The sequence below is a fragment of the Taeniopygia guttata genome, chromosome 7, assembly GCF_048771995.1.
Source record: "Taeniopygia guttata chromosome 7, bTaeGut7.mat, whole genome shotgun sequence".
Classification (NCBI taxonomy): Eukaryota; Metazoa; Chordata; class Aves; order Passeriformes; family Estrildidae; genus Taeniopygia; species Taeniopygia guttata.
The window spans coordinates 18,592,782-18,605,259 of record NC_133032.1 but is presented as its reverse complement, the minus strand read 5'-3'; the positions used below and the strand labels follow the sequence as shown (position 1 = coordinate 18,605,259).

Here is a 12,478-nt window from a genome sequence, read left to right as displayed (position 1 = left end):
AAAACAATTTAAAAAGTGAAGCTGAATTATTAAATTGAAAGACATAGTGACATTAATTTACAGTACTCTAAAGCCCTTGAACATTGTTATCTCAGTATTCACAGCTCTCCAAATCATTGAGTGCCTTACCATTAATTCTTTATAATGGAAGCTGGTAATTTCTAAGAATTCTATTTCTAATTAGCTGATGTTAGGAACTTCAGAGATGTAACTGAAGTTACCACTTTTCATCTAAATATATGTCCCATGCTTATATTCTTTAAATGATGAATACTGTTTAGGAATGTGAACTAGTTTCAGACTGATCTTTTCAGAAGCACGTGAGATCAAAACTAGAAGTACTAACTACCTATTCTATTGAGGTTCACATCTCATTCTGCACTAGCAAGAATGATACAATCAGGCATTCCTGAAAAGCTCTCCCATGAATCTGGAAATTAAATATGTAAGAGCAGCCAGGTATTTTTCAGTCTTATTTCTCATGGATCATTGTAATTCAGCCAGATAATTTTCAGAAATTATTTTTTAACTCCAGTACCAGAAGTATGAGAGTGTATTATCTTCATTAATTTCACTGAAATATATTTTAGGATGTTTGGCACAGGTATCTACAAAAAGACTGATTTAATAGAAACATATCACACATATATACATAAAACTGAAATGATAGCTTTGTGGACCTAAAAAAAATCCAAAACAGCACTGCAGCAATTACATGCAAATTTTGTGCTTGGATCTGATCACAACAACTTTTGTGTCAGTATTTAAAATTATTACTTACTACTACATTCACTGATCAGTCTCACTTTGTTTTTGTAAAACATGGAGTCCAGCCTCCTTTCTTCATAGTAGGTGGAAGCAGAAAAAGATCTCTCTCATTGTGACATGTAATTAACACTGCAAAAGCAGGCAGAAACCTCAGTGAAATTTCTGAGCACTTCTGACAGCGTATTATTCAAGACAGCACTCTAAATGCAGTATGTAGTTTACTTCTCTGAACATCTTTAATACTTATTTTTACAACTGTTATGTCATACAGAATACATTAAAGCAAACATTCAGAAAAAAAATGTACAAGCATGTATGTGGCTGATATGCATATGCCAGTTTGCATGAAAACTGACAGAACTGAGCACAAATGACAGCTCTGTGCTGGCATCCACAAACCCCTTTTACAAACCATTCCACTCCACTTGAACCTGACATAATGGTTTATAAACTGGTGTTTTATGTAAGGCCAACAGCTCATATGTTTTTCCTTAACATTTGGACCTATTTTGATTTAGATAAATCAATATTCCAAAAATTTATGAGGAAAACTCCCTTTCCCATGTGTTCTTTCCAGCCTGCTTCAAATTACTTATATACACAAAAGGAAGACTAGTTAAACCAAATTAAAGATTTGATTATAAAAACAGATTTTGGTATGTGCTTGAGTACAAAAAACCCTGTACATTTATTTAGCAGTTGTGTAAATCAAGAACAGTAAATGGCTTGCTTCAAGTGCTCTACAGCTAAGACTTCATAGACCAAGTTCATCCTTAAACAAACACCCAACAAATCCCCAAAAGCTTACAATGCTAACATTAACAACCTTCTTGACCAAGGTGCTAGTAGGCACTATTGTACTATATTACTCATTAAGACAGTCAGACTCTGACCTCACAGTTAATGCAAATTTACACTGACGTAACTGAGAGCAGAATCCATCTTCTGGTGTATACCATCCTCAAATGATATAAAGGAGTTGCAAAAACAGACGCTCCCTTTTGTATAAATATGTCATAAATAAAACATATATAGATACAAATATTCGTTAGTACAGCAGCTTAGAATGGTCTAACATTTCAGCTCTTGTTTTTATCACACTTTGCTAAAAACATATCTTAAGTAAGCAGAGTAAATCTTAACAGCACTGTATTATTTATTTGTGATGTGACACACGTCAGAAACAATTTGTGCACATTTTGAAGATTTTAGTAGATCTTTAGACCTTTAGTAGTGAAAGTAGGTAGAAATTTTTGATGCAAAAAAGAATAAATAAATAAAAACTATTAAATATACCATGTTTGGTACAAATACTTCATATTAAGTTATTTTATTACATTTGCTTAGAAAAATACACTACATATTTCTACTTTCATTGCCTAAAAATAAGGACTGATTATGTATATCCTTGTGTTTTTAAAGGCGGCAATGTCAATTACCGTCAAGCTGCTGGAGCAGAGCCATTAGTGTCCATTCCCACAGCCCTTACACTGGCAAAAAAAAAAGCCATTGTGGGGCTAATCACAGCTCCAGGTGGATGACCTGGTACAAATGACCAAGAGGCCCATGGCACAAGTTGCATTTTCTCAAAAAAACATGAAAACTTTTTGCTGAAGTTTATAATGCTTGTTTACCAACATATCAGTCAGACCTCCACAGTTTTTTAAAAAGAGCTGCATTTACAAATGTGGATTCTTATCTGTTAAAGCCATCATTTGTTCCAAAAAATGCACATTCAAACTGTGAAATATTAGGAAAATACTCTTGCAAATAAACTATATAAAGATAAAATACACTTCAAAGATATATTTACGTTATTCTATAAAGTGCAGAGAAATCCTTCTAAAAAGGGAAATAACTACTTCCTATAACAACAGTATAATTACAGCAGCTTTTGCATAGCATTATTTATAGAAAATGTAATACTTTCAGTTGCTTCAGGAGGGAAAGGATGAAGGAGTCTCTTCCAGTTCAGATCTTTCCTTTGACACTGATTTACTTTCTTCAGGAATGGTTGATGATACCAGATCTCCATTGACAGCACTTCTAGAACAATGGGCAGATCCTATAAAGAGATCAATGAAGTAATTATTTTTAAATTCCCAAAAGTATAATCCAATTTCTCAATTATTGTATTTGCAAAGTATTTCCTATATAAAAGCAATCAAAAGAACTAGTCAAGTTAAAGTCTGTTTGAAAGGAGTTATAATGGAGTCAAAATGCCAGCAAGATTCAGAAGGAAAAACCACTGAAGAACTGACTACTAATTCAGCCCATCTAATTAGAAGGGACTAAATTCTGACCATGATCTTTATTACTGGCAAGGGTGTGTGCCTTCAGAGCTGTACTGTTATCTACAAAAGGCAAGAAAGCCACTGAAGTGAACAATCTTTCCACAATGCAGTGAGTGAACTACCCCTGCAACTCACAGAAGTAAAAAAAAGGTAATTTCTTCTGTGACAATAAGCAGATGGCAAACGGCAATATTCCAAACCACTTACCAGATAATCATTTGTGTGAGTCTATAAGGACAAACATCCATTTTCTGGATATGTCTTAGTTTTATCTTCCCAGTAATCCCACTGATTTCAATATAACTACTCCAGCTGCAAGATCATTTGTAATACGAACGGAAGCCAGCATAAGTCAACCAGGTAACAAACTATACAAGTGCTCTGATTTATACTATATGAATCTTACCAATAAGACATTTTTCCTTATGCCAAAATCAGTGCTGCTCTAAACAGGGAAATAAATTGTTCTGAAAGATACAAAAACTCCCTCCCTTTCCAACTTACCCTGAGAGTCTTCAGAAAGCGTATCACTGTAAGATTCTGTATCCGAGACTGTTCGTCTGCGCCGCTGAGAAACTCGGTGAAGAGATAAACCTGGTTCTTTTACAGAGTGATTAATCCTAAAAAGGAAATGAAATCTATTAGTAAGCAAAATCTCTAACAATCCACACAAATTTTATATACTATAAATTTGAAATAACTTTGGTTATTTCCAACCCAACCAATTTTATATACTTTAAATTGGAAATAATTTTGGTGCTTAGATTAAATTGTCAGTATTGGTGCTTTTTACTATACTAGTCTACTATAGCAGACTAAAAATAGCACAGTCAACAATCTTAATTTCACAACTGCAAAGCCTGAAAGTGGAACTAAAAATGAAGCAAATAATTTGAGAAACTGAAATACTGACTGAAAAAAAATGTTGGCGTTTCAAGCTCTAATTTCATGAACTTGTCAAAACAAGCCATTTGCATAAAGCTTCTAGCATGATAAAATGTTGGTACTGTATTAAAAATAGCAGCTGCCAGCAATAGCTGATAATCTGCACCTTTTGTTTTTAAAATTAGACCAATTTATGATTTTTAATTTTTTCCCAAGCAAACAATTCTTGTCACATCTTGATTTTAATGCTAGCAAGTTCAGGGAGGTCTTTTGAGACACAAGAAAAATTTAAGGATAACAGATTACCTTTCTGAAGAGCAAGGACCAGGGTGGCTAATGGAACGTTTCATCTAGGGGAAAAATTCCAAAGAACAAACAACAACAAAAATGTCACAAGCTACTCAGAAGAATGATATGGATACCTACATTATTTTTTACTTTATTTACAGTCTTTACAAAGAGAGATGGCAATATTTTTTTATAAAAAGCAACCTCTCTGTTAAAAATATGATTAATTTATATGAAAACAGATGGATTGCCATCAATATTAAAAGTTTTAGAACATTCACACAGGTAATATTTTATTACAAAAAGATGCTACCTCCTATCTATGAAAGTCATTCCCTCTTGCACTGAAGCTCCTCAAGGAGCCATTGTTAATTGCTATGATATACAGAAGTATCAAGACATTTTTCCTTTACCAAATGAAGTTTAAATTCCGCATTACACAATAAAGCCAAATTATGCCTCTTTATTCCCTGTGGTTTCTCTGCTATTACTGTAAAATCTCTATGCATATAAAAAAAAGTTATTATTTTAAATCATAATGTAAGTAAAGGGATTGAACATAAAGAGATGAAAGATCCATATGGAAAGAAAGAGATTCCCACAACAGAATTGCACAATACAGCTCATCTTGGAAAACATACACAGAACTGAGAAAGCATTTAATTCCCTATAGACTGTCCTTCTAAGGGAATTAATTAATACTGAATAGTTATGCAAGTAGTATCTTTATATTTTTGTTAAATAAGGGAATGATATATTAATACAAACATCTTGAATTACATACACTGAAACATATGCTATCTTGCTGAAGTGCTCCAAGTCACAAAGCACTTAAGCAGAAGGTGAAGTTATGTAATTTTTATCATCAGTGTATGGTTAGCACTCTAAGAAAACCAAACAGCTGAACTGAGGAAAAGTTAAACCTCATTCATTTATGAGATACCTCATTACAGGGCCTTGACACTGATGATGTAAAGGCTAGCAAAGTGCAAAGCAAAAGACTGAGAATGGGAAAACTGATTTATATTTGGGACCAGTACTGATTTATGACTCAGTCAAGATTTCAATTGTGGACATCATTAACACATAACAATAGCATAGCATTCTTCCCCCAGTCTAACCACCAGTATGACACTTAGAAAATGTCTAAACCATTTGAATAGGTGATGGTGACACAGGAGAAACCAAGGGATCAGGGTGAGGCAGCTGGAACATTTCTGGCTTAAACTTGGCATTAGCGATCTTCACACATTCTTCAAGTGTTGTGATAAATGTATTACATGTGGCACTAAGCAAGGAAGAGGCTTCATTCATGTTCTGAAAGTAAATGAAAGTACAAGCATAAGCAAGAAAAAAAACCTAAAATGTGCAAATACAACTTTCCTCCACCACCTCTCCCAGACACACTGATTTCCCCTATTTATCACTAAGAATTTATATTTCCCATTTTTTAATCAAATGTACACCTTTCCATAAGGCTAATTTAAGAAAACACATGTGACAGCATTGTAAGTTTTTCTGACATCTGAATTTCTTTAGGGTACCAGCCAACAATGCCTTACTGCGAAGCTTGTCTCAGAGTGACTAACTGGTATCAGTGAAAACACTGTTTCACTGGTATTCAGTGAAACAAATGAATTGCAGTAGAAGGTGTGAACAGTTTTATCACTCTAGAGCAAGGAGCTGCAGGTCCATTTCACCTCCCTAAACCGAAAATTTGCTCTGTTGTGACTAAGCATCAAGTCCTGGTTTTGCACTAAAGGACCAACATTGCTCATAAGCTGCTCAAGAGTGCAAAGAATGAAGTCATTCACAATTTCCAGTCCTTTCATTCAAAAGCAGGAATACATTCTAGTATTGTAGTTGTGCACATTCAGAGACAAATATCTACACTGCATGTTTCCAATGCCTGGAACACTAGCTTTCACTGATAAAAAAATGGAATATCATCCCACATAAAAAAGAATGGACAAACTAAGATTGTTTCAACTACTTGAACAGAGATGTAAAACAAGACAAAATATTGTATTGCTCATATGATAGCTCTACTGGTTTTTCAGCCAAATGGCTCAGGAACACAATTGGTTCCTAACACCTGGTACAATTACAGTTAAACCATCCAGGTACTTTACATACTGAAAATCACTATCAGTACATCTACACACAAGCATTCAAAAATTGACATTAGGTTAAGTCTCCCAACACTGGGGATATGAATAAGGTTTAAGACAATAACAGTAACTTGAGGTGTATTATATAATGGAATGTAAAGAAATTCTAGAATTGTGCACCTCAATGCTGGGAGGAGAGCGAGTCTCATCATGGTGAACAAATTCTTGTATGGTATGAACTTGTTGCATTAAAAGATCACAGTAGAGACGAAGTTCAGACATTTTGGTTTTAAGAGATTCGTTGGTCTCACTTATTTCTATGGAAAAAAATGGAAATATCAATTTATTGCATACAATGTACACACATATTGTAATTTTTAAGCATTTTTCATTTAAAGATAAATTTAAAAATCAACTTAAACTTCCACTTTGTTTTGAGGAAAACTGGATCCTGCAATGAATCAAGCATTATACTTGAAGCAAACAATACTTTTGGATAACTGGTGCTCATTTAATCACTTTTATGAAAAAGGCACATTATCAGGAAAAATAAAGTTGAAATCTTTCTTGGCTAACATGTAATGTTGTAAAAATTACTGAATAAAACTTATGCCACCAACCAGAGTGGCTGGAAACAGTTATATTAAGCCTTTCAAGAGAAATTATGGAATAATAATAGTTACTATGAAAAGTTACTATGACATCAGAAATGAAATGTCTTCACAACAACTACAAACAATATGTTTATTCTAGTGACAACAGCACCTTAAGATACAAGAGGTCAATGCAGGTGACTTCTAACTCTAATACTGAGGGGGAATTTACCATAGAAATGACTAGAAATAATTACAATTTATATTAAAAGACAATAATACTGGCTTTGTACCACAATATTTGTACTATTTGAAGAAGTGTTACCTAGTAACTAGTTACTCTAGGTAACACACATACCTTTTTCTTTTTTTGTTCTTGTATCTGCTAAACAGGCTTTTGCACTCCCCAGTGCTACCAGCCATCTTTGTCTTTCAGCTGCATTAACTGCTTTCATATAGAAATGCTGCTCCCCAGGGATGATTAGCTCCATTCTTGTGTTGTCTGTTGCATGAACTTGTGATAGAAGAGAAAAAAAAGTGAAATAATAATAACCTCAACTGAGTAACAATCATTTATCAAATACTGCTCTAAGTGTTTTAAAATGCTTATGATAATCCCACAGTAAGACGGTAAATCACAAAGCACCACTGTTAAGTAAAGAAAAGCCCAAAGCTTCTCAGCCTTCCTCCCCCTTTCCTTCACCAAAAGAACAAAATAACAAGCAAAATCAACTGGAATGGCAAAAAGAAAAAAAGCTTTAATAAGTGATCCTCCCCTCTTTACATCACTGATTTCATCTACACTTAAGAATACTAACAAAAAGGAGTTACCAGGTGAAAAATACTTTGTGGCCCATGTATAATAATTTCCACTTTTTAATAAGAAAGTACCCACATCACAAGCTGTGTCACCTGTGAGGATCTGGGAAAAAATAATAGTCCACAGCAATGGGAAGCTAGAAAACACCCTGCTGTTAGCCAAGGAGGCTGACCTATAGTTAGGAATACACTAAAGACTAAACTCTTGGTTCAGAACAAACCATTCACATGCTGTCTCAAATACACTCATCACCTGTGCATGTGCACACCTGCTAACAGTGACAAAGGAAACCCAACCAAAAGACTAAACACTTCTGGTTTATAAGAATCTCCACTTTTGGATCACTGCTGCTGCTCTTCTGGAAAACTGGCTTCCATGATTAAGTCTCTCTCCCTGGTCATAAGAGGAAAAAGCAGTAGAACTAAGCAGCTAGCTGACATAATTTCAAGAATGAACCATGTGCACATAACTAGTAAAAACAAAAAGTAATACACGGTGTGTTCTAAATCTCAACACAGAACTCTATTCACTGTTATAATTCATTAATAATGCATTATTATCTGTGATTAAAATGTTATTAATATTGATAATATTCATTATTAATATATGTGATAATTAATTATATTCTGTGAACTATGAAGCTGACACACTGGACTACAGGTAAACAAAAACAGAGGAGGAAAAACATGTCATGCAAAAATGTATGGTTGGTGATCTTTTCTATTTCCATGGCAGCTAAAATTTTCTCAAGCAGAAATCTATTAATTCTTACCTTTTATTTCACACACAGCCATCTTTATACTTCCTTTGCTGCCTTTGCAAACATCATCCTGGGAATCATAGTATGACAATATCCCATTGTCTAAAACAAACCACCGAGGCTGCCAGCCTAGAAAGACCAAAAACGTGAAAGTTTAGTCTAATTCCTAAATTGTAAATAAAATACATTTCTTTGGCTGTTAAAACTTTAATAAAAGAGGCAAACATTAAATTATTCTTGTAACACACCAGGAAGTAATCAATCTCTGCAGTCTGATGACCAAAGCCACTCTATAATCAGACTAGTGTTATATGGATATTCCATTCCCATTCTCTTTGCGTGTAAGATTTTTCTTCTGCTTTCACTGTATTCCACTCTAGAGAAAAATTAAATTTTAATTTAGCCACCAGAGAATCCTGTTTTGAAGGTTGTTAAATTACATACCTCTGAAAACCTATTCTCATTCAAATATATTCTTCAGGCATATTTTTCTAAGATTGTAGGAACTTATTTGTAAGATACAAATAAATGACTGATGCCACAAACTGCTATGCTATGTTCTCCTTAGCTACTGTATTTCAGTGAAAAATTTATATTTCACACTTATGTATTGACACTTTCTCCATTTCTACAAATAACACAGCACTAAAATATTCCAGTAGAGCATAACAATTACACTGGCCCATTATTCTCTGGGTCAGCTGTACAATAGGAGCAGATTATCCCTCTGTTTTACAACTTGACACCAAATTTTAACTTCCTGCTTGGTTTAGGGCTTGGAATGGCAAAAACTGTGTGGCCAAGCCCTGTAGGTATTTGGCAATATGACCATGTGGCCCAGGATGCTGCCCAGTTGCCGTCCCAACACAGCGAGCTGAGGCCACCCAGGAGCACTGTATTTTAACACAGGAGGCTAAATCGGGTACCAAACTCAGAAATCAGCTACAGGCTTCATACTATTCACAGCATCATAGAATCATTGAAGGTTGGAAAAGATCTCCAACATCAACTTAAAGTTGATCAACTCCAAGTCCAACCTTTAACCAATCATCCCCTTGTCAACTAGACCAGAGCACTAAGGACCATATGCAGTTGCTTCTTGGACACCTCCAGGGACAGTGATAACCACCTCCCTGGGCAGCCTGTTCCAGTGCAACCCTTTCCATAAAGAATTTCCTCCTGATGCCCAACCTGAACCTCCTCTGGTGCAGTTTGAAGCCTTCTCCTCTCACTTTGTCACTTGTTATCTGTAAGAGGTTGAGCCGGACCTGGCTCCAACCTCCTGTTAGGGAGTTCTAGAGAGGTAAGGTCACCCCTGAGCCTCCTTTTCTCTAGGCTGAGCCCCCTCAGCTGGCAAGCTGGTCCTGGTATGACTCACTCTCTGGACCCTTGACCAGCTCCACTGCACTTCTGCAGACACTCCAGCACCAGTGTCATTACAAGCTGTAACACTGATTCAAGAAGAATGAGACCAGGCTGCATTAAATCACATTACCATTCCATGATAAAGAAATAGTAACATGTAACTGCATATTGTTTCTTTTTTGTTGTTTACTAGCTGTAACAGTAAGCATACATGTCTTTTTAAATGCAGAGTGATAACTAAAAAGCACGTTCACACTCAAATTTAAAAGCAGAATGTTAAGAACTACAAACTTTAAAGAGTAAGAATTCACACAGGAAATATTTTAAATGGTGCACATATGTAAACACTAATACTCAAAGAATATGCAATTCATTAGACTGTCCTGTAAGATGCAACTCAAAAATGCATGGATCTTTTTTCTGCTACATTTTGTTGTGATATGTGGACTGTGTACTGTCCTTATCTCCTGTCAATGCCTGTCAAAACAGTCTTATTCTGCTAAAAAGGGAAGGTATCTGAATGACTATGCCATCCTCACATTGTTCTAGTATTGGAAAAAAAAAACAGAAGCAAAGGACTTAAAAGGCCAAGTGCCTAACAGAAGCAAGCCAAAGAACAAAAACACCTCTTGCAATTTGAAAATTGGCAGTATCCTACATTTGAGAAAATATTAACAAATTTGTATGTCACAAATTCTTATATGAGAAAAAAAAAAAAAAAAGCAGCCATATTTCTGGTTTGCTTTTAATGAAGAAAGAAACTAAATGTTTTCCACAACACTTCAGCAACAATAACAAGCTCATTTGCTGTTTGGTGTCTAGCATTAATGACAAGTACTACAGCCTATTTCCGGCCACAAAAACAGATACTATACAGACAGATAGTAGAGTAACAAGGCAGACAATAATAATATTTAAACATTTTACTAATATGATTAGATTACTTTTTACAAAATTCTGCCCTTCTACATTCTGAAGATTGTAGATAAACCCTGACTAATTTTGAAATGCAGGAGTAGATGTTCTCTATTGGCCAGCACAAGCCTAAGGAAGGGTTCTGAAGTTCACTGCTTTAGAGGACTAGTGGCTTTCAGCAGAAGTTAGCTGCATGCTAATAGTACACTGTATGCATAGCATTCACAGATACTGTTGAGTATTTCCTTATTAAATAACAGACTTAAAAGAGGAGCAAACACCACAAGAGTTCATTGCCTTTATCTATTTATCTTTTCCTACAGCAATGTTTTCAGTCACACAAGTGAAAGTGAAAACTTTCATTACTTTGAAAACAACCTTGGGCTCATTCTTTCTCTCATAACCACAACTTGTCCTCTAAGTGTTTTCTCTATAGTTACTGTGAAGAAGAGACAAAGACATCAAATATCTATTTAACTACAGCACAACTGGTCCCTTTTACCAGAAGGCCCATATCTGTGGACACAAAACTGCTCCAAAAAATGCAAGATTATGCTCGGTATACTTCATTTCACAGCACATCCATACAACCTCACAATGTGGCCCACATTTTATAATCCCTCAGAACCAAGATTCACACCACTTAACACTCACAACCTGCATATGCTGAGGCAGAATTCCACATATGTAGTGTTGAAGAACCAGAAAGCAAAAAAGATACTGCCAAAGCAGTGTAATAAGAGGCACGATTAAGCATGGTATGTGATCCAGCGCTGATCCGCCTGGAAGAGACAATTAGTCTTATCACAGTGTCAGAGGAGGAATGTTTCACCTTGACACCACTGCCTGCCCGCTGCCTGATCCAGAGGGAGATGGTGCCTCTAGTACCGCAGAGGATCAGCCAAACAAAACAAGGCAAATGCTGATATTTGGTGCACTTTTTGTCTGCAGCGCCTCCAAAAATACATTTAATGAAACTGAAGTTCACCGTGTGTTTTCCACGTTGGGATACAGGAGCTCCCTGTCCCGCTGAGTGTCTCCGACTAACCCGGCAAGGCGCAATCCGGGTCGCGAGAGGGGCTCGGCATTAGGCCAGGGCCTGGCACAGCTCGCCCGTGCGGCCGCCGGGGCAGGGGCGGCCGGGGCAGGGGCGGCCGCCCGCACCGGGCTAGAGCGGGGAGCGCTGCCGCTGCTCCGCCCGGCGCGTCCCCCAGCCCAGCCCGGCCCCGGAGCCGGCTCCGGGCCACCGCCTCCCCAGGGCCGCCTCCGCCCCACTCTCGGCCGCTCGCCGGGGCTTGGCTCCGGGCACGAACGTCTCAGCCAACGCTCCGGCCGCCGCAGGACGCTGAGACCCCCGAGGCAGCAGCAGCGGCGGCGCATCACAGCCGAGGCCGAGCGAGCCCCAACCGCCGGCCCCCGGGCCCGGTCCCCCGCGCCTACCCGCTAGGTAGTTGGTCCACTTGTACAGGACTCCCTCCATCGCTCAGAGCCCGGCGCCGGGCCGCATCCTCCTGCTCCGCCGCGGGGAACGGGCGGCCGCGGCCGCCGCGGGGATGGCGCTCCCCTCCCGGCCCCACCGCTGCCTCCCCCGCGCAGAGGCGGAGCCGCTCGGCTCAGACGCGGCGGCCGCGGCGGCTCCAACGGCGCCGCCCGCCACGCGGGGTGCTCTGCATCCCCCA

At 37.7% G+C, this 12,478-nt stretch overlaps 1 protein-coding gene across 1 annotated transcript; it reads right to left on the bottom strand.

The window, feature by feature from the left end:
• Nucleotides 1-980: 980 nt before the first annotated feature.
• PLEKHA3 (pleckstrin homology domain containing A3) lies at nt 981-12,379 on the bottom strand. Its single transcript, XM_030277566.4, has 8 exons — nt 12,240-12,379; nt 8,532-8,648; nt 7,298-7,453; nt 6,527-6,663; nt 5,388-5,552; nt 4,254-4,297; nt 3,567-3,682; nt 981-2,833 (listed from the first exon to the last, which is right to left on the bottom strand). The coding sequence occupies exons 1-8, from the start codon at nt 12,277-12,279 to the stop codon at nt 2,706-2,708; spliced, it is 903 nt and encodes a 300-aa protein (XP_030133426.3). The 5' UTR covers nt 12,280-12,379; the 3' UTR covers nt 981-2,705.
• Between the last annotated feature and the right edge of the window lie 99 nt (nt 12,380-12,478).